This window comes from Lepisma saccharinum, chromosome 1 (assembly GCF_977018435.1).
Source record: "Lepisma saccharinum chromosome 1, izLepSacc3.1, whole genome shotgun sequence".
NCBI lineage: Eukaryota > Metazoa > Arthropoda > Insecta > Zygentoma > Lepismatidae > Lepisma > Lepisma saccharinum.
This window is the reverse complement of record NC_139229.1, coordinates 182996229-183020299: the sequence shown is the minus strand read 5'-3', so window position 1 is coordinate 183020299 and position 24071 is coordinate 182996229. Positions and strand designations below refer to the sequence as shown.

Sequence of the window (24071 nt, the reverse complement as noted above, 5' to 3'; positions counted from 1 at the left end):
TCTCTCGGCTGAAGATCGAAATGAACGCATGGTATTATAAGTAATGATTTTTGTTTCAAACATTCCCAACATTCGTCATTTTTCCCCCTTTACTTTTTTGGCCAACACAGAAGATTTCACAACATGCCCACATCTCGTCCCCACGAATGCGGCTAAAAATGTGAAAACAGTAACGTATAAATTAGCAATAACAGCACAAAATGAAGCCAATTATCAAGAGGAATATCATCTGTCCCTGAACAGTAAGTATATATCTCCTCTAGCATGACACAAATGAAAAGTCTCAACATAGGGATGCTGCAGCTCAGTTCATTGCTGATGCAGGACAAATTTCAATTTCATTTTTCTCCCTTATATCAAAAAACACCTCGATAAAACTTTCTCAGTATGAAGAGGAAGGATGGTAGTTAAAAATATCCAAAACTGAGAAAAATCAATTGGGGGTGTTTTGAACTGTTGAAACTTGAACATTTGAACAGTGTTCAAATTTTACTAAGTTTCAACATTTGATCATCTCGTAATATGCAACCGTCTTTCCTCTTTACAATGAGCTCAAGAATGCTTCTGTATCTTTGTTCGTTCCCGAGATATACTTAACTGAAAAGAGCATGTTGCTAAAAAAAAATGACATTTTGAACAACCCTAATATAATTCGTAATAATCATATTTCAGCAAAATCCTTTCACAGGTATCGGTTTTGGAGCAAAACAAAGCTGTGTACCAAATATCATCAAAATCGGTGACTATGAGGGTCAACTCCTACCTGATTTGACATGGAATGACCCATACACAATGGAAAAGTAATAAGTAAGTAAAATTCCCCATGCATATAGCACCATGTCATGAAGTCATGTGGGGGTAGGGCCCCACACATTCTCGATCTCTGCCGTTTTGGAGGTGATGTGATCAGCACCATGCTCCAGCCACCTTTACCCCACAGGGTTACCTGTAGGTACCCATTGATTTGAGGCTGGGTGAGCCTCACTTTATGCTGGGACAAGGCTAAAAAAATTCCAACCTTATATCACCGATCCAGGAATCAAACCCAGGTCTCCTGCATGGCAGTCAGGTGCCCTACTGACTAGACCACTGCGCCTCCTTGGAAAAGTAATAAGTGCTTCTATTTTGCGAATGTAATGACAATCACAATAACCATATTAATATTATATATAACGAAAACCATCAACACTGTTTTTATTGTAATATTCACACATTTGCATGAAAACGCCTAATTCTTGGCATTCTGCATTTTTATTTATGTATTTTTGTCACAGCATAGTACATTGATTACTATGCCCTGGATTCATACATTTCAGCTAACTGAAATTTCTTATTTTGTTTTTTAAACCTCATCAGAAAATTAAAAGAATCATGGAATTTGAACTCAAAATGAGAGCAAAGTTTGAATAAATAGCATGTGTTTTGGCAAGGTACCATTAACTGTCTTCTACAACCCTCTGCTGCAACTGAGGTCTAAGAACTGCCAAACAGGTCAGTGCATTGTGTACCATTGCTGTGGTTTTCTGGCTTTCAAGACCAGAGTGTGCACTATTGCTTTCAAGTAGCTCCCCAATGCTACAGTGCTGCAACACCAAAATTTTAGAGCTCCCACCATGGATTGAACCTGCGACTGTTTGCACCAAAAGTAACACTGCTAACCATTAGACTACGTGGGAGCTTACGTTAACTGCAGTGTCATTAAACATACATTCAAAATAGCATGGTTATCTTAGAATCTTACAGCTGCACGTAAAAATTGTAAGGTTGACACTATAGTCACGAAACAACTGCAAGCAATGATGCATCACCACTGAAAATATTTCAAATGCATAGTCTGAGAATTTGAGAAACAAATCTATGCCTGGGATTTGAAATAGGGTCAAATTGTCAATTGTATGTAATGTGCTTCTTGTTATAGCCACATTAAAAAATAACAGTGAAGAAGAAAAACTGCCAGTCTCTCTTGAAACATATCAATGATCTAATTCTACACAATATTTGCAACTTACATGCTTGGAAGGTCCACAGCAAGTGGAGAGGACACAGCTGGTTTTGGGGCAATCCAATGCACAATCAGACTTCCTCCGCTTACGTACATTTTTATCTTCTGGAAGCTACATGGAAGAAAAGGTTGAAAGTTAGCACTTCATTTCATTGGTTCAATAAAATTGAACCTTGATTTTACATTTTGTACAGAGACCATCATAAAATAAAATGCAGGAAAACTTGACCTTCATTTAACTCCAATCTGATATATCACCTGAAGAAGACACACGTGCATAGTGTTAACAGAGTTTGTGTTAAAATCACATTATGCTCAAATAGGCTAATTGGGACTGGACCTGCAGTTTAAAGTTGGATCCAAACTGCTGTGCGATGTGTCTCCACCAGGGATCGAACCCAGGACCTATTTATTACAAGGCAACAGTGTTACAATGCATTGTACTGAAACGTTCAAAAGGATGGAAAGAACATGCAGTAAAATTTAGTGAGCATTAAAAAAATAAAGATAAAGAAAACTTGCATAGAGCAGAGATCTAAGATGTGGAAATTGTGGGGATGCCAGAAGTTGGCTTGGTAGCTCAGTGGTAGAGCACTGACACATAATGTCAAAAATCCGGGTTCAATCCTTGGTTGAGTCACAATTTTCAATGATTCATTAAAATTTGGCATACACACAAACAAAATGATATTTCAAAGATTTCCAGTAGAGTGGGATTCCAGTAACTACACTTCAAACATCGGGATATTATACAAGTGTTATACATGTGGTTTTCTTCAAAAGAGTGAAAAAAAATAGCAACCACAGAGGGTATTTCTCCATTCACCCCCTCCCCCCTCCTCTTCAAATACCAGTCTGCATACAAACTATTTGATTTTTAATTGATATTTCAATAACATGGACACAACAAAGATTTGGAAGGCTAAGAGAGAAAGGAGTTGAGGAAGAGACAGTGTGTAGAGTGCTGAGCACATACAAGGCCAACCAGAGCTGTGGGAAGAATGGAGTGGTTAAGTATAAATATTGGACTAAAACAGGGAAGTGGTATTTCCCCACTCCTCTTCATAATTACAATGGATGTAATTACCAAAGAGGTGGGAAAGAAGAGAGGAGGAAGAGATGAAGGCTCTGTCGTTTGCTGATGTCTTAGTAATATGGGGAAACAGGGAAAAAGTAGTACAGAGACAGCTTGATAGTTGGAATGAGGAAATGAGAAGAGCAGGAATTAAATTCTGCGCAGAAAAGGGCGAGGTACTAATAACAACAAGAAACAGAGCCAGAAATGTGCCAAGAATAAAGGTGGACACGGAAGAGTTGAGGGTAGTGGAGAATTTCAAATATCTAGGAAGCATACTTGAGAGAAATGGAAAAATAGATGAGGAGGTAAACAGGAAGAAGACAAATGGGTGGTGGACTCGATCGAAGTGTTCAAAGATTAATATGGAACAGGGATGTACCTATGAAATGCAAGAAGGTAATATTATAACACATACTATGTACCAATAATTATGTACGAAGCAGACACTTGGACAATGACAGAGAGAGACAAAAGAAAAATGCAGACAGTGGAGATGAAGCATATTGGGGAAATATTGGGGAAGACTAGAAGGGATAGAATAAGGAATGAGGAGATCCAATAGACAGTGGGGATGGTGAAGCTTCAGGACAGGATAGATCAGGCACAGATGAGATAGTTTGAGCGCACGAAGAGAGTGGGTGCAGAAAGACTGCCAGTAAGAGCATACAATGCACAAGGAGCGAGAACAAGGCCCAAGGGGAGACCAAGATGTTGGTGGAAAGAGTAGATAGTGGAGTGTGTTAGGAGAAGATGACAAGATTGGAACACAGTGGAAAGAGAAGAGTGGTGGAGAGGTCTATGCCGACCCAGCCAAGGTAGGAAATGGGGAAGGGTGGTGATGATTGCAATATCTTGTATTTCTACAATTAATGTTTCCGTGGGAGCTTAAATCACATATTGCAAATTAGCAATGCCAATATACCAGTTTTGCTCTACAATATTATTAGATATACATGGAGAGTTATCGGCACTGACTCAGGGTACTTTCAAAGTGTGACCAAGGTGAGAAAGTTCATCTAACTAGACACTCATAATCATTCAACCACTGCTTTAATTTAATGCCAGTTCATGATTGATTGATTGATTTGGTGTTTTAAGTCCACTTTATGCACAGTAAGGCTAATCGGGACCTACAGGTTAAAGTGGGATCCGAACCACTATGTGCCTCCACTGGGTATCGAACCTTGATTACAAGGCGACGACGCTACCACTGTGCCATCGGGGAGACCTAAATGCCAGTTCATACCCTGTACAGTACTTACTTCTATAAATTCTGGTTGAATTGTAGTGGAGTGGATGCCTTCATTGTGAAAGAACTCCTTAACCTTTCCTGCAATTTTCATGTACTGGGGAAGATTCTTGCAGCTGCAACATGAAAATAAAGAGTGAACTTCAAAATTGCATGCAATACTATAAGTTTTTAAAAATAAGACAGCAAATTTTTACATTGTCGTGGAATAAAAGTAAAATATGTAACCGATAAAACCATAAATATCTTACCACATGCTCACTTTATCAATTTAAATGTGATTTATACTAAAATATACCTACAGTAATATGTTTTCTTCTGTAACTTTTTAGCAGGCAGGGCTCCGGGTTCTTCTTAAATGCACAATGAATTACATATACGGTGGAACCCCAATTTTACATTATTAGGTTTTACATCTTCGCTCATTTTAAGTTCTTTTTCTTAGGTATGCTGTAACATCTCCTTGTTATTGCTCAAGTGAACACAAATGCCATTCCTGTGCATTTGAGGGAGCAATCAGATTACCTCTGTGAAACAGCTTATTTGTGGCACATCAAAGTCTGAGTTGTCGAAATTGTTGGGAGTGCGAGGTTGGCTTGGCCAAAGACCCAGTTTCGAGCTACAAAGTTCACCTAACTTTTCAGTAAATTATAGTGCATTCTTTTGCAGGCTGAGAAAGCCATTGTGCCTGAACCCCCAGGCAGTATAATCCTCTGTGGGGTTTGCTATGTTGTCCATGTGGGTTTGCTTTATTCCCTCATCCATTTCATCTTATCACCAATCATCCCCATCATCGTGATTAGCCAAAAGCTACATAAAATAAACTGAATCAACAACAACATAATATATTCTTTGTGTGTCGTAACCAAATTATCTCACTTTCAGATACTTTAAAGTAACTTTCCAAACTACTCCAGAATGATTTAATTAGGGCTGAACTGATACCACTTTAAACCAACACCCATATTGATGCTGATACTCACCAATGCAGCTACTGATGCTCGAACATTGTAATAAAATAATTAAAAGTTGTTTAAAATATTGATTAAAATTAGTGTGTAAGTATTGCATTCTAATTAGCATCATTTATTAGAGTTTTGCTTCCAATATTCAAGAATTACATCAGAATATTAAATATCTCTTATGTAATCACAAAATACAGTTTTTCCACACACTATTGGTTCAAAATACATGGAAACTTTGAATAATTACTCTACGAAAGTGTCGCACGGATTTCTTGCAGACCATACAAAATACCAAAATGCTGGAAAAGTATCGGCCTATATCGGTAAATAAGAGCCAAAATACATCCGATACCACTGGAATGGGGGGCATCGGCTCAGTTCTAGATTTAACATATTACTATAAGAAATGTTATGGCTTCAACTGTGCATGTTAATCAAATGAATCAAGTTTACTTAACATTACAAAAGATACTCATTTGGTTGTTGTCAACATATACTCATCAGTATGCAAAATGTACCCAAGAGGCAAATGTGTGAATAAGATGATTACAGCAGACTGAATGCAAAAACATCTTACCTTATATGAGCAGAAGCAATTATCCTGTCCCCAGCCAACTGCCAAACGTGGAACTCGTGAACAGAAAGGACCTCGTCAATGTTGTCCAGCAGTTTCCTCTGTATTGCTTCCACTTGGATGTGTGTTGGAACAGTCTGTAGCAGAATCAGGGCCGACTCTTGCACTGTGGAAACAGAGAATGCTCACAATAACATATGTTCACAAAATTGCAAATGGTGATATACTGGTGCCAATATTTGCAGCCAAAAACCAAAGGTATTAGTGGATACTGATGCATTTATTTTTATGCTGTCCAAAGTTTCAAATTTTACACTTGTGTATGCAAAGGACAAAAAACACAAAGTGAATAAAGAGAATCTCAATTATATATTTTTCAGGTGATCACTTTCTAAAAAACTTATAAAGCAGGAAAATTTAACAGCGTTTCAACTTATTTGGGACCATAAAGGTAGAATCTATACAAAGTGAGAAAAGTGTAAAATTGGGGTTCCACTGTAATGTTTAGGGAAAGGAACTTTAGGTAAATAAATGTTTTTTCTGCGATAAGATAGAGACCCTCATTTTTGCCAAAATTCTTATCATAGCCTTATATGTCAACACAGCAAATTTTATTTTACATAAAAACACATATTTTCCAGTTTTCCGTATGTAAATACATATTTTGCGAATTTTCATTTTAAATACATAAAATCGCTCGTTGACTTCATCTACCTCGAAATCCTCCAAGGAAAAATGTTTATTCTCCGCACCTCTTTCATATCGAGAGTGCTAGGTTTGTTTTGTCTTTGAAAACGCTCGCTGGCAGACTTCTGGCACCTCGCCTACGATCCTATCGGGAGAAAATAGCTGTAAGTAGCTGGGGCTGGCTACACGTAACGATAGCAAGGCTTTTTAATGAAGCAATGCAGCTATTGTGGCCAGAAGACATAAAATTTGACAATGTTCTTCTCTTGACAGATGCTGCAGCTTACATGCAGTGGTCTTGCCGTTAGCTACCCCAAAATGGTGCACGTTACATGTGTGGCGCATGCGTTGCATAGAATATGTGAAAAGATAAGAGCTCTTTATCCCGATGTCGATAAACTGGTTTCAAATGGGAAGAAAGTTTTTATCAAGTCGCCTAGAAGAATAGACATTTTTAAACAAAAATGTCCTGAGGTTCCCCTTCCCCCTACACCTGTAGTTACGCGATGTAGATGTTATGCCCAGAACTTTGAAAAAAATTGTATCTGTTGTAAATGATCTCGACAAAGAAGAATTCTGCAAGAACTGTTGATGGAGCCCTCCTTAAAAGTCGAATTGGCATACATCTCAACAAACCTGTCCATTCTCTCTAATTCCATATGAAAGCTTGAATCATCCGCGAACACTTTGGCAGCTTCAATTGGTGAAGTCCGTATAGTAGAAACGAAACTGAAAGAACTCACTGGATCTAAATGTCTAAATGTACAGAATTTTTGGGGAAAAACCAAGGTTTTCAAACATTGTGCCAAATTGCATGTGTTTTGGAAGGAGGTGAAGTAGAGGAAGAGGAAGCTTTGGAAAACTTCAGCGTTAGTGACATTTCGTGCTTCAAATATGCAAGAATTGTTTCTTGTGACGTGGAGCCATCTTTCTCACAATATAAGATGCTTTTTAGAGATAATCGTCACAGATTTACAATGGAGAATTTGGAAAAAACTATGGTGATCCGCTGCAACTCTTCCAAAAAATAGCTCGCTAAGAGGTAATCATTTAGAAACTAATTTCAGGTGTTTAAAATGCATGTTATAGTTTGTTTTTGTTACCAAATGTTTTTATTTTTGTCACATATTTTCCTGTTTTTATCACATATTTTCAACATTTATGACACATAAAAAATAAATATTTCTGAGTTTTTTAGCACATAAAGTTCCGTTCCCTAGTAATGTTAGTTAAATTTATCCTGTACAAATATGCTGTTAATAAAAGAAACTAAAGTTCAAATCACCAACCCTGAGACCTTCTGTAAACAAAACCACGTGCATGCAGAAAGCAAACTCATAGAAGTAAAATAATCCACACGAAAATCCAGCGTTGTTACAGGATTCATTACGTAAGGTAAAACAACGGCCAATTTGTAGTATGGGATACGCTGCCGCAAATGATGTCTCACTTTAAACCCAATGCTCTTTCTTTTGTATTTATTGCTCACCTTTATGGTTAACTCTTTGCACCAGTAATCACTTCCCATAAATTTGGCTTCTTTCTTGCATGTGAATTGAATATATTTTACTTGCATTTTTTTAGACAAAATGATATAACATGGTAATGTACGAGGCTCATTCGGAAAGTAACCGCCGTTTGGAAGGTACAGCTGTCCTCTATTTTTCAACATAGTCACCATGTAAATTCAAGCACTTGTCATAGCGTTTCACTAACTTACCAATCCCTTCTGCATAAAACTCGGCCAGCTGGGAATTCAACCAACCTGTCATAGCTCTTTGAAGATCCTCATCGTCAGCAAAGTGCTGTGCCCCAAGCCACTTCTTCATGTGAGTGAACAGATGAAAAACAAGAGCCAAGTCTGGGATGTACAGGGGATGATCAAAAACGTCCCATTTGAATTGGTGCAAAAGGTCTTGTGTTCGCCGAGCAGTGTGACGGCGAGCATTGTCATGCACAAACACAACCCCAGATTTCAGCAGACCACGACGTTTCTTCTGGATGGTTCTTCTCAGTTTCTGTTACAGTAAACTTCAGAAGTGATTGTCGTACCACGTTCCATGAATTTTTACCCAAAGAAATCTTATTACTCCGTTTATCTCGCATTTGGCAGGATTTTCAATGGCAGCACACATTTTGTGAAGTTATAGCCAGCACACACGCGGCACTAAGATGCTCTCACTAGCACAGCTGGAAGCTTACTGAATCACAGATTGCGTGACGTAACAACGGTTGCGCTCTGCCCAGTACTACAAGCACCACGCCACAAAGGCGGTTACTTTCTGAATGACTCTCGTATATTTCTAAGGTTTGATATAGATAGGAGTGTATTTGAGATAGGAGTGTATTTGAAATTTGTTTGTAGATTTTATGTAAATTGTATCTTATGTAAATAAATTATATAATGGGCATAAACAGCCATATGCAATGCTGTAAGTCCAATAAATATATTGATGATGATGATCAAAACAAGACAAAGAAAGTTCATAAATTTATTGCGGTTGGAAACTTTGACAAGCATCCTAATAACGATTTTTGTTCTGCCAGATATAGTGGACTTCGTAAAATAACTTGGTGACATGGCAAGGCAAGATAAGTGTGAACATTTTGTAGGAATATGCATTGTAACTTTCAATGAGCTTAGAGATTTGTGTACATAATAATATTTTATAACATTGGTTATTTTCTAAAAATAATCATGTGAACAGCAAGGAAGTAGTGCCACTTTCAACATGGCGAGTTCTATGCGTGCGGGAAGGTCTCCGTGTTCAGTGATACATCGAATCGGTGAGACGGTTTGTTTACAGAAGGTCTCAGGGTTGGTGATTTACACTTTAGCAACCTCAATTATGTTGCAGTTGGCATGGAAACATCATGAGATTACACTCTGAATAAAGCCAATATAATTTGATTTAGTGTTAAAAACTATGTAAATAATGTGGATATTTAAACCCCGTCCAGTATAGAAGAAACTACATGTTAGCCAAATAAGTATTATGGAGGAATGTCACATGCACAAAAAGAGTGATAAAAATGAGTAACTTTACGGAGGGGTTACGTTACGATAGTTGTACATGGTGTGGGAAGTAGTAGGTTTGATGCCTGCTAGAATTTTCATTGTCTTTTTATTTTTCATCGTTCATCTTATTGAATTACTAAAGGCAATTTACTGATATACTGATACACAGTAGACACGCGATTAACCGAGTCCTGATTAATCGAGGCTCTGGGTTAACCGAGGGAGTGGAAGGAAAACATCGCGCTTCATAATGCACCCCCTGTTTGTTTATGGAGTCAAGTCACCATCCGCGCTGCACGTGTTCATTACATTGTTGGTGTATCCGATTGTTACGGTGGTGTTTAAGTCTGTGTAGGCCTATTCTAAGTGGAAAAAGTAATCTTCTCATTTATGTTGTACTAGTAATAAATAATTACTATACAGTTTTAAGTGTTGTTTCGTCATTTATGACCTATTAGCACATTATATCCGTATTATCCGAGTTTTTCCGTATCCAAGGTAATCTTGGTCCCATTTAGCTCGGATAATCGCAAGTCTACTGTATTTGAAAAATATAATATTAAAACAATACAAATGTTTTTACATTTCATTTACCAATTGCAAAATTTTGACAACTCAAAAATTAAATAGTTTGGAGAACAAAACATAGGCCTGAAAAATTTTCAATGGCATTTTTTAACCCTTAAAGGATAGATAAGCGTTTCCTGCTAACTGATATGTGGTGGGACTCTTGTCCTTACCCATAAGGAGACACCGTCCAACGGGTTCAGGTGCTTTCAGTCTCATATCATTCCTTGCTTTCGTTTTGAAGCCAGTGGGCGGAGCTTAAGTTTGTCGGCGTAAGATGGCTGCATCTACTTCAACCAATGACTTCACCGACAGAAGAACATCGTATCGGCTGCTGCAAGTGCATGCGGGCTGGAAGGAGCATGGAAGTAGGCTCCAACTACAAATGCAAACTCGAGGTTTACTTTACACTTAAATACTACAAACAAACTATAACTAGCTTTATTTGCTTATGGAATATTATTCCTTCAGGTTTCCTGTCACTTCTGTTAGTACAGCCGCTTATTGAGCAGGCACCATCGCTTCCTAAATCTCATTCAAAAACACACAAAATTACATGCTTTCTTATTGCGTGTTTGAATGTTTTGGTCTGACTTCTCCGGTTCTATCACGTGACCTGGCTTCAGAAACAGGATGCAGTGCTTACTCCTCTCTTTCATACCTCCATGAACGGGTTGCACTTGCATGCTGAACAAGTGCCATCGTCACTTGCTCCGCTATGTATGGAGGATCCTGAAAGGAACACCTCTCTACATTGGAACATTGCTCGACTTGCAGCAACAGGATATCAAAGACCAGGCTGCCTCTCTGTTCAGGTTAGGAGTAGTGGCCTCTGAGAACACTCCTTTTTCATTTTAACCGACTATTATCTTTAAACCGGGAAGTTACGGTCTCTAAGCAATATGCGGTTCCATGCTGGGACTCACCTTTCCTGCACACTTGTCTCAGCATCACTGCACATACGGCCAGTTCTGCTTCATTTACTATTAACGTGATATGTGGCCGGGACTCGCCTCTCCTGCACACTTGTCCCACTTTCACTTTACATACGGCCAGTTCTGCTTACTGGAGGATCCATAATGGGTTGCACATTTATGCTGGACAAGTCACATTAAAAATTGAAATTGTATGGAATGATCCATATATGGTGGTATTGGGCAGACATATATGGGTTATTCCATGCCAGTTTGACCAATTTTGAATTAATTTTTCGTTTCCCAATTTTTTAAATTTTAATAATTTATTCCTATATCCTTCAAATGTTCAAAATCGACATTGTTTTTTTTTTCAGACTTGTATTTAGATCTGGTGGTCATTTTCAGTTAATTGCATGTCATTTTAGTGTTTTCAAATGTTTATGAAAAGCACTGTAACTTCTGTTCTATCTAATTCCAAACACAATGATTCAAAAACAGTTTTCTTCACATATAAATGTTCTTTCATTTTGTTTATTACCATTTTCGCAGGTAGGTGTGTTAACAGGTGGTTTACAAAATTGTTAAAAATCTTTATTAGATTCTTTTCAATCTTATCACCGTAATACATGAATGCTGTGATCAACAACCACCAAACTAGTCACCGGTATCAGCAGACTCTAGTACTTGGTTTCAAAGCCCTTAGCATCAATCGTTACCTGGCACCTTCATGGCATGGAGTCGATCACAGACTGAGGATCTTGCCCCACTCTTCCTTCAGCTTGGGAGGCTATTTGGTATCCCAAGATCAGCCATCTGCAGAGTTTTACAGCGGACCAAGGTCGGGAGCAAAGCCACCGTCCGTGAACACTGTGAGGACTGAGAGACTGTTCGGAAGTTGGTCTGTGAAAAAAGCCATTGATCTCCCTCAAGGACAGGTAGGCCAGACTGAAGTGAGCAAAGCAGCACCTGACATGGACACGGAGCCAGTGAAACAATATGCTGCGGACCAATCAGAGCAAGTACTTTCTCTTTGAAATGGATGGTGAGGAGTGGGTACGAAGTCCCAAAGGCAAAAGGTATGCCCACCTACAGTGGCGTATACTGGGTTAAGAACCTGGGCTATCGCACAATATCATAGTGTTCGAATGGACAAAAATTTGCTGGTGGGGATGTTTTTGTTTTTTTAACTCATTTGGGGTGGCGGGTTGAAGTGATGTGACTCTGTGATTAAAAATATATACCTCATAAATAAAACATGGAAATGTACACTGTCAGTAAGGAAAGAATTTCAAGAATTTCACTCTTATTTGCATAAATAAGAGGCCCATATTGTGAAATATTATGTAGGCCTATATACGAGAATAAAAATAAAATTTCAACCTACCTGTTTTCACGATTTTAAGTTCGGGTACTCCTTGTTGACGCAGTGGTAATGTAGTTGTCTTGAAACTAAGGAGTTCCGGGTTCGATACATGGTGGTTTAGATACCACTTTAACTGTAGGTCCGATCCCCATTAGCTTATCTGTTCATAAAGTGGACATACAAGAAAAATCCACAGCGATTTGGAGCTTATAGTCATTCGTAAGCCGAATAGACAGCTTGTTAATTATGTCCCTCATTTCAGTTCACTACACAACACCGCACATATCATTCACAAAAATACAATCCACTCACTACTGTATTCACACGCTGCCTTTAAATAAATTCCATCCACCAAGACCACTCGACGCGATCTAGACTAGAACTGGTCCTTGTCATTTCGGTAATTTTTAGATGCACTCATAAACCATTCCCGCTCAGCCAACAATTTTCTACTCCCCACTGTATCTCTAGTTGTTTGAAGGTCAACAACCTCTTTTTCAACTCCTCTGCAAGCATTCAATGATGTTCTTGTCCCTGCATGTGACACACTTTCCCCTTGTCGAATTTGGCTTCAAAATTTTCCATTCCTGGGAAAATTACATGCTGGGAAAAATTGGTTTGCAACATTGACCCAGACTGTTGTGGAAGTTCGGAGGGTTTTTCCCCCACCATATGCAACCCTGTTCTCTCTCCTGTAACAGTTTGGCTCCACAATTCCATGATCCTGGGGAAATTACATGCTGGGAAAAATTGGTTTGCAACATTGGGGCCCTGTCAAGCTTGACCACAGTGAACCTGTGGAGTTGCCCGCAGGCACTGGGCCAGCCGTCTCGCGAATTCAAAGAAAGTGGGCAATGTTTCCAACTCCTCTAAGAAATCAGGTTTATCTTCTTATTGAAATGAACAACTTCATGCACATTTTCTGATAGATATTTTTTGTGTATTTTATTCACTGAGTCTGGGCTTCGCAGATAGCCTAGATAGCCCCGAATATACGCCTCTGGCTCCCGAGTACCAACTGCTCACCGTCAAGCATAGCATGGAGAATGTGATGGTGTTTCTCTGCACTTGGGATGGGTCCCCTCCACCGTATTGAGGGCAACATAGACCAGTGCATGTACAAGGACATTTTTGCGAATGTCATGTACCCATCCGCTTGTCATCATCTCGGACGGCAACCTCGAAATGCGATTGGGGGTTGACAAGGAGTGGATGAACCACCATCACATGACTCGCATGAAGTGAGAGCCCGGACTTGAATCCCATCGAGCACATGTGGGACGAGCTGGAGAAAGCTCGAGATGTTCGCTCAGCTTAAAAAAGGATGGGGCAATATCCCTCTCAGTCATAGACACATTGATTCACTTCATGACACACAGGTGCCAGCCTGTGATCGATGCTGAGGGCTTGGAAACCAAGTAGTAGTGTGTGTTGATACAGGTGACTAGTTTGGTGATTGTTGCTCAAAGCTCTCATGTATTACAATGATAAGAATATGTAAAAGTGCCAGGTTGAAAAAATGGAATAAAGAATTTTAACAAATTTCAAAGTAGTCCAAACTGATCTACCACCTGTTGATACCCATTTCACTTAAATCTGTGAAGTTTCAAAAATGTTATCACAAAAATGTTGATAAACTTTTGCATGGCACTCTAAATGTGATATTGGTGGTGAATGAAGAACTGATGAATAGATGATGGGGCAAACACAATGATATATCTATGCCTTAACTTGGGATCAAACCTGGAAACTCTGGCTTCATAGCATATTGCATTGATCACTCTGCCACAGAGTGTGAATTAACGTGAGGTTTGTAATTAGTATTTGTAAAGCAAGGGTACTTACAGAGTGGCCACACTGAACGAAGGATGAGGATCACCATGACAAGGCTGAGAGCAGGATCAACATAGAGCTTGTAATCCCAGTTGGTAAGCCACAAAACTGTTGCAGATGTGATGACAACAACAGAACCACAGGAATCTAGGAGGATGTTTGAAATCATTCGCATATTCATCTGGCTTAGTCGCCCTTTTTGAAGTGATTCATTTGGTAAGTTTACAGCACTTTCATAGGATTCTGCATTGTTGTTTACAACCAATAGACGTGAGAGTCTGCAATGGTTGTTGGAAAGCCACATTTGAACATCACTATCTTGTGAATCAGCAGAATCTGAAGAAAAATAAATTTTAGAAAAATATTTTACTAGTTTCTCATATTTACTATCTTATATTTCTATACACACATTAAACTATATCATCACCAGCAAAAATTCGTCAAAATTGTCTCCATCCCGTACAAAACATATGAATTAGGGGTTACATGAATTAATCAGTACCAAATTCGTACTGGCCAATATATTCTATTGGTAAAATTGTCGATAATTTTAAGGCTAACTAGGATAACTAAAGTGCCTTCGTCAGGAAGGATATACATGTATTTCTCCCTAGTTTTAAATCCCCCCAAAGAAAAACTTAGCATCTCTGGCTTAGATGCCAAACCCTGTGTTAATGAAGGCAGGGATCCTTCAAAATTAATTGATGACAACAAAAAGAGCAACATGAAAATGTGAACTTTACCATGCAATTCTTTCACCATGTTTAAATCTACACACTATGAACACCGTGAAAATCTACCAAGTTTCTCTGAACTGTCAATTCCTTGACAGACCTCTCACAAATGTGTATTATTTCAAATCTTTCCATTGCTAACAACTTCAAGGGTAACTCAGAGCATAAAGCAAGCTCACAGTTATAGTTCACTTCGGGTAATTTGGACTGGAGCTACAGTTTCAAGTAGGATTTAAGCCATGGTGCAATGTGGATTGAACCTAAGACCCTGTGATTACAAGGTGACAGTGTTACTTAACACTCACCTTGATGCACAAAATACTTAAGAGTAGCTCCCCAAAATACTTATCCAATAAGATATGTTCTTGTAGAACAGCCGAACATAATATCCACAAGAAGCACAATCTAAAAATCCCCAAACATAAAACCGCCACATATAACAAGTCCTTCATTGTTACAGGGATCAGGGAATGGAACAAACTGCCTGCACCATTGACTAACATTATTTGCCATCAAAGTATTAAGAAAAATCTGAAGAACTTTCTATTGTCCCAACAATTTCATTAACCTTCATATGTTAACAACTGCACCTGCACTTATACATCATATAATGCATACCTAACCACCCCCCCCCCCTCACACACATTGAACTACTGAAGACTTATTACTTATCTTTACTCCACAGTATATATACTAATCTATTCAATGTATTATTTTATCATTGTATAATCTTTATGTTATCTTTATTGTATTATCATGATCATTGTGTGTTCTTTTTTCTTTTTCTTTTTATTCATTTATTGTATCTTTGACAAGGGTTGGTTGTAAGAACGGCCCATGAGACCGAAACACGCCTGCTTAAATAAAGACCATTCTATTCTATTCTATTATATTCTATCCCACCAGGAAGGTCATTCAATAGTAGTGGGACATAACAAAGCAAGAAAACAAATTCATACAGAATTGCATCTGATGCTGAAACTGAGGATGCAAAAGAACATACACTCTTCATGAACAACATTAACACAAGGAAGCATTAAATAGACAAAATTATGCTAAGTGAAGAACTTTTTACCTTCCTTTCACTATCATTCAATGCTATGAGCATTCATCATTTTAAAATTACAATTTAACCATGGAGTATAGGTAATACCATTGCCATAGCAATATATAATGGCATAAATATTGGGTGAGCCAATACTGATATATTACATTACAATTTATAAAGACTTTCAATACAAATTTTCTAACTTTACATGAACTTGTATTTACGATGCATACATACCATGAAACGACAGTGAACTAAGAATATTCACAATGATGCCAATTGTTCCAACCACAAGTATCAATTTTGGATGTTTGATGTTTTCCACTACCACAAGTCTGTAAGTATAAAATAGAGGCGCAAAGAGTAAACTCTGATTTCAATTTTGACAAAGAAAACTTTTGAGATATTACCAAGGTTCCATGTCAAGATGTAAGCATGCTTTCATTTCAATGTTAATTTGTGATGACAAAAATGCATAGAGGATATAAATTTCACTAAATCAAGTCAAGAGCTTGAACTGCATGATGCCCATGCAACATCCAAATTTAAACCTAAGGGAGAATTCACACTGAAGAGACACACAACATGCGACACGATGTGTGTGTCGCTTGGAAGCGAACCCTCAGTAATCAATGCAACCTTTCGAACCGAAGAGACATGGCAAGATGCACGTGTCACATGTCGCTTACGTGTCTCTCGGACTGTGCTGTTTTTCTCAATACTGTGCATCATGTCACCTCAGTTTGTTGTTCGCGTATGCGCAGTGAATGCTTCACTCCAACAAGCTATATTTAGACCTAGAAGAGAGCCCAACCGGAGGCCTTACAACATGTTTGAAGCTCAAATTTTGTTGATATAATAAAGTATTGATATGTACAATGTTTTAAGATTTAAACACAACGTTCTTTTTGCTTTATCAAGTTTTTTGATGCAGTTATAGGCTGTAATTTGCCTTCAACATCGTGTAAAGAGGCCGTGTTTTCACCAATTATGACGTGACTGCTTTTATTTGAAAAAGCCAGCATATGGAGGCACTTTAGTCCAAAATAGATCAGTCGACATGGTACAGTACTCTAGTGCATTGTTTCTCAACTGCCGGGCCACGACCCGATACCGTGCCCTCGTATCAACTATACTGAGCTGCGAAATGTTCTGCTGAAAGTGGTTGACAACTATCATAATCCCAATATCATATTTGAGTTGTGAGTTTTCGTTGTTTAAGTCCATTTTATGCACAAATATACTTATCAGGTCTCGACCTACAGTTTAAAGTGGGACCAGCACCACTACGTGCTTCCGACAGTTATCGAACCTGGAGACGTTACCACTTCATCATCCATATTTTTATTTTTGTCAACAATCCTACACACATAACAAACTATTATTACTTTTTATGATTATGCTAGAATTTATTTACCAATATTTAATTTCATAGGTACATATTAATTCATGCATAAAATCTTAAAATACTGTAAAGATTTATGAGGAAAATTCTTGGACTAAGTGCATTGACTTAAAATAAATACCGGGACATGGTTTCACGAAGGTTGAGAACCATTTCTCTAATGATTAGGTATTCGCTTTATTCAGGCTGGAAAGTCAAGCATATACAGTTTGAGGTCAGTGCATATTATTTCTCAGTTTTCTCGTGCACAACATGCCTCTTCAGAGTTTCAATAACTTGCACAAATTGTTACATGTAAATCACATTTTAAAATGTCTATTGTTATGCTTTTTTCGGGTAACTAATAAACTGATTAACACAATTACATCGGTACCATCATGCAAACTGAGCAAAGAAACAAGTGTTGTTTGGCTGCGTGTCACGTGCATCTTGTCTCTTCGGTGTGAAATCTCCCTACACGTGTCTCTTCGGTGTGAATTCTCCCTAACCTGTGAGAAGTGGACTCTGATCCCATGCAATTTATCTTCTGTTGTCATGTATTTCTGTGTTACCCATCCCACATATTTTCAAATTGTTCAAGCTGCTTTTCTTTGTGGTAAATATGTATATTGATAGCATCTTGCTTAGTTCTCAAGTAAAGACAAAGTTTGCATTGGGACTGCACTAATCATGTAAAATTTGTGATTTCATGTCTATGCAATGAAATTAATTTTACACACACACACACACATATAGATAAATAGATATACATACATACACACTGGTGGTTTCAGGATTCGTGAACAATGTGTACGATAAGCAAAACAGCCCCTCCCCCGTACTTATATAGAATGAAAATTGATTACACAGTTTCACACCATCTTTTATACCTAGGTATATTACAATACCTTTACCAATTGACGTGACTAATGTACAATTTACTGCAAAAGCGAAGCAAGTGCAAAAGCAAACCTATTTTTGCGTAAGTGAATAACCAATGTTTGTTCACATTGAACTTTAAAAAAAAAAAAAAAAAATCCTACTTTTCAGTTTGATCCATTGATAATTTTGTACAATAAAATTTGCTCGTGGATTACTCTTCTAGTAGAATGTATTAATTATATTAATTTTTCCCTAGCAATTTTATATGTACTTAGGTAGTATCTGTATGACGATTTTTTTATAACATTAATAATACAGTATAATTAATGTAAGAACTTTCTGGAATATACAGCACTGGTAAAAAGGATCCCATATTATACAGGCATATTTCTATATGCTTCTAATGAAACTATTAACATTTAATTATTAATATTTACTAATCACTACAAAATGAAAAGACATGTTTGGAGCATCAAGATAAGACTACATATAACCTCATTACAACCATAACCATCGTGTTTTCATAAAACAATGACGGTACAAGCTACTCTTACCTTTTCACAGCTTGAACCACTACAGAGAAGCACAGAGCCACTAAGAAGACAGCATTGATGTGTGCTCCAAGAACTTCTGCCCTAGCCCAGCCAAAAGTATTCTGTGACCATTTCTTTGGTGACATCTTCAAATTGTATGCAAATATAAGGAATATTTTATTTTAACAAATACATCTGGCATTAATGGTATAAATGGACACAAAATGGTGATAAGTAGAAGTGCACTAATGCAATATAAGGTGATTTCAAAAACGTCTTTACTTTTGGAAAGAAATGCAAATCTTAAAATAAATTAGGGGTGGTGTCTCTAACACCATGGATATCCACAGGATTTGTTCCGGGGGTGATGCAAACGAGGCACTTTTTTTCCAGCGGTGCAGCAAACTAGGCATGTTTCTCCCCAAAATAGTGATGCAGCTCAAAAAAACGTAGCTGTTAGCTGGAATAAATATCAGTTATCATATATGTCAGTTAGTTATCTGGATATCAGAATTATTCAGATACTAATTAAATAACATGCAGATATCTATAATCTACAATGTAGATAATCTGTATTTCCATGTAATAGACTTTGTCTTTATCAACCTCCTGCAAAATTAAGGGTTATTGTCGATATTTTCTGACACTGTTGCCACATTCAAAATTCACCTCAAAATGATGAGAAAAATTTAGCTGTACCGAAAATTTCGCTACAACTAGAAGAATTTTGTAGCTTCGCTACCGCTACAACTACAATTTTCAAAATGTAGTGTCGCTACAGCTACAGCTAAAAATTTTGTAGCTAGATACTGTAGCGATGCTACTTCTGACCACTGAATTTTTGTTGTATTTGTGTGTTCCTTATGATTTATTTTTGTAGGATTCTCATTTCACATCTAAGTTCGAGACACAAATACTGGCGTCAAGTACAGTAAAACGCGATATTAAAAAACTGATATTGTTTTCCATGTTTCGTTCCGACGAGAAGTTTCAAAAAATTATTGAGAAGACAAATTTGACGTGGCAAATTCTAAATTTGCCGTTCATTTTTTTACAGGCACTATTTACAGTCTGAAGTGCTTGGAATATCACCAAATAAGGGACAAAAGATTGACACCAATCCTGTGTTGCGAATTGTTTGCTTAAAAAATCGGGAAATTACTATACATGCAGAAATGCTATATTGAAAACACAATGAAAATAAATTCTTGTAAACTGAGGTTTGCTTAAATACTGCAGTCACACTTCAGTGCATAAAAGTGATATGCAAATTATTGATTGTGCCAGCAATGGGACAGTTCTCAAACTATGTTAATGCCTATTTTTCTTATTTTATGTCACTTTTATGCCTCTTTAGGTGAATTGTAACGATGAGTATGAATGACGCTTATATAAAATTGAAGAAGGGACACTCACAAAGGAACATACAAGGCCATGCCAGGATTCGAGACAGTGCATTTTTTGAGAATTAGATACTTGATTGAATACGTAGTACGAATTTAAAAAATGGGATGATAGGAGTGAAGCAAAAGAACTGAACTTATCTTTAATCTCGAATTTCTTCACAAAAATGCTGCTACAAACAACTCCGTGGTACAAGAGCTGTCTTAGGGGCATAGCCTGTCAATTAGCTAGCTTTTCTTTGTGTGACTTGTGGTGAGCGCATCAAATCCTCCCATTGCCGCTATTTTCTGACTTTCGAGACTGGAGCCCGCTACTGCTTCTTTTCAAGTAGCTCCTTAATTGTTCTCACGATGCTGGGTTAACACCGAAATTTTGAGAGTTCGTACTGGGAATTGAACCTGGGACCACTCGCACCTAAATCTAGAGCACTAACCAGTAGACTTCGTGGGAGCCCTCCTCACAGTAATAGGTACGCTTGAATTTTATTTGCTTAATATAAAATAACTTTCTCCTAATTTCATCTAACCACCATTCATCATCGTCACCACGATCAAACAAAAAAAAAAAAAAAAAAAAAAAAAAAACAGAAATGCATTTTTTATCCTTTGGGTGCTTATTTATTTACCTACTTGATTCAGAGGTTTTTGCTGACTTCAAATCCACACCCCTACTCGTTATTCTCAAAAACAAGAGCGTTAGTGCTTTGCACTAATGGAGTATCAGACACTCGGTAGACAGTTTCATCTTGCCGTTAAAGACATCCAGCTGAGCTGCAGATATAAACACGAGGGGTTGTAGTAAAGAGCCCAGCGATCCTTCAAGGCTTTGATGCCGACTCTTGTTTTCGTCTTTTTGCGGACAGTCACTCCACAGGCATAGCTACGGGGTGTGCCGGGTGTGCCTAGGCACACCCTAATGAGCTTAAGATATACATATATGAACATAATTATCTGCAACATTGTTACATCAAAAACATCAGAAGAGAAATAACTAGCATTAAGAATGAATGAAGGCCAGTATAAATATAAAATTGGTGAAACATACAGAATGAAATATTACAAGGACATACTGTCTACAATTCATTGCTGAGCAAATGAACATGGGCTATCATGAAAATAATTACGAGTATATAAATATTACATACTGTCCGAACATTATTGATATTGCAACTTTTATAAAACAGAGTAAGTGAAACTAGTGAAATGCGTAATTTCATTTCAGTAAGAACTGATAAGACCACCAGTATATGTAAGAAGGTGATAATGGCTTAGAGCTATAGTGTAAATCACCAACCTTGAGACCTTCTGTAAACAAACCGTCTCATCGATTCGATGTATTACTGAACACGGAGACCTTCCGGCACACATAGAACTCGCCATGTTGAAAGTGGCACTACTTCCTTGCTGTTCACGATTATTTTTAGAAAATAACCAATGTTATAAAAAATCATTATGTACACAAATCTCTAAGCTCATTGAAAGTTACAATGCATATTCCTACAAAGTGTTCACACTTATCTTGCCTTGCCATGTCACCAAGTTATTTTACGAAGTGCACTATATTTGGCAGAACAAAAATCGTTATTAGGATGCTTGTCAAAGTTTCCAACCGAAATAAATTTATGAACTTTCTTTGTCTTGTTTTGATAATCATCATCAATATATTTATTGGACTTACAGCATTGCATATGGCTGTTTATGCCCATTATATATTTTATTTACATAAGATTCAATTTACATAAAATCTACAAACAAATTTCAAATACACTCCTATCTATATCAAACCTTAGAAATATACATTACCATGTTATATCATTTTGTCTAAAAAAATGCAAGTAAAATATATTCAATTCACATGCAAGAAAGAAGTCAAATTTATGGGAAATGATTACTGGTGTAAAGAGTTAACCATAAAGGTGAAGCAATAAGTACAAAAGAAAGAGCATTGGGTTAAAGTGAGACGTCATTTGCGGCAGCTTATCCCATACTACAAATTGGCCGTTGTTTTACCTTACGTAATGAATCCTGTAACAACGCTGGATTTTCGTGTCGATTAATTTACTTCTATGAGTTTGCAATGCTTTCTGCATGCACGTGGTTTTGTTTACAGAAGGTCTCAGGGTTGTTGATTTGAACTTTAGTTTTTACAAAAAAGAAGTAAAGTGTTCCCCTGTGCTTAGCACCATGCCATGAAGGTGTATAGGGGGTGTGGGGGTAATGCCCCACACTTCCTTGATCCGGTCGTGACTGGGGGTGATGTGATCAGCAACATGCCCCTGACTGCCTTTACCCCCCAGGTACCCATGTTATTCGACGCTGGGTGGGCGCCGGAGCCGCTTCCATCGTTAGAAAAGTTCCCGGATTTGAACCGGCCAGGGATCGAACATGGTAGTCAGACGCGTTACCGACTGAGCCACCGTGGCCACTTACTTAGTTTTTACTATTATGAGAATATTTAGCACCCTGCTAACATCCTAAAAGCATTCTTTTATATCTTTGCTATACATTTATAAATGTTTTCATGCAAGTTCAAGCAAGTAAAACATCTGGGCTGAAATAATAAACAATAAGGCATGAAATCATTACCTTCATTGACAGGAAAGCTATAACCAGGGATGCAACATTGCTGAATACTTGCAAGCTGTCCACTATCATCGCCAAAGAATTAGTTATGTATCCCAAAATAATTTCTGCACAGAAATAAATGACAATCAGCCAGAACATGAGTAGCAGATGGTACTTCTTTTTCATGCACAAACACATTTCACAAACAACCCTCACGGTTTCAGGGCAGCACAACCTGTAGTATACAGAAGAAAATGATAGCTTATATTTGACAAAGAAACAACTGTAGAAAAAAATATTGTGATAGACTTGTAACTAAGGATCACACTGATCATATATTAATGCAAGTTTGTATAAACTGACATATTTCTAAATCAAACTGAACCAGCAGTATGTAATAGTTAATGCCACACAGTTAACACATTAATTGAAAAGTTATGAACATTGAAACTCAATTAGGTGCTTGGCATAATATGCCAATCCTATACCAACTGAAATACCATGCAGGTCTTAGATACCACCACAACTAAGTTCAAACCATGGTGGAAGGCACAACTTTCATTACCTTCTGAATGAGTTATGTTCTCAACGTTAACAAACCACAGTTAACTACCTGAAATACACATGTATTATTTACTTGTAATAATTTTATATTTCTAAGCCTTTTCTTCTTCAGGCAAGGTTTTATAAAGTCTGAAACATCAAGTCAAAACAAGAACAACAAACTATGTGACAAGTAAGAATATGAACAAAAAAATAAGTAAGTAGAAAATTGTGATTGTCAAACTGAAGTTACAGTACACCAATGGCTGGGGAGGGTGACATTAGCTTGATAGTTGCTGGTCAAGAAATGCAACAAACTCTAGGATACCTTTTAAAAATCTGACCAAGCCACAATCAATCTATTTCAATTATTTTGTGCTAATATTTCTTCTAGTAGCAGGTGATGGATTTTGCTTACAACTGTAAAGGCAATTTTGTGGTAACTTTTCAATAACAGGTGGCAGGACCATTGCCAAGATATCTACTTACAGGTTGGTCAATAAATGATAATGAAACAACATTTGCTGTCAATGAATGACATCATGTTTGCCTTGCATTGTGTGTTTAAAGTTAAGAGAACTGAAACGAGAGATGTTGGAAGGAAACAATGTGCCAGATATTGAAAGTAGTTGTTTAAATACATCCTAAGGAGAAGAGTTATTATTTCACCATTGTAAAAAGCCATTGCAATATTAAATATATGTATGCAACCTTTGGAGTTAATG

The 24071-nt window shown here is 37.5% G+C and overlaps 1 protein-coding gene across 2 annotated transcripts in view; it reads right to left on the bottom strand.

Moving 5' to 3' along the window:
• LOC145990511 (proton-coupled zinc antiporter SLC30A1-like) overlaps window positions 1-23808 on the bottom strand; it is a 29492-nt gene extending 5684 nt beyond the window's left edge. The window contains exons 1-8 of one of the 2 annotated variants that reach the window (XM_083126207.1): window positions 23675-23808; window positions 22825-23038; window positions 18857-18981; window positions 16274-16371; window positions 14267-14590; window positions 5872-6034; window positions 4343-4445; window positions 2010-2114 (exon numbers count right to left, since the gene is read on the bottom strand). In XM_083126207.1, coding sequence (XP_082982333.1) covers window positions 2010-2114; window positions 4343-4445; window positions 5872-6034; window positions 14267-14590; window positions 16274-16371; window positions 18857-18981; window positions 22825-23001 — 1095 coding nt within the window. In that variant the 5' untranslated portion in view covers window positions 23002-23038; window positions 23675-23808. Of the gene's footprint in view, window positions 1-2009; window positions 2115-4342; window positions 4446-5871; window positions 6035-14266; window positions 14591-16273; window positions 16372-18856; window positions 18982-22824; window positions 23039-23440; window positions 23579-23674 lie in introns of those variants that run through there. The other variant, XM_083126211.1, reaches the window with a different exon arrangement.
• Between the last annotated feature and the right edge of the window lie 263 nt (window positions 23809-24071).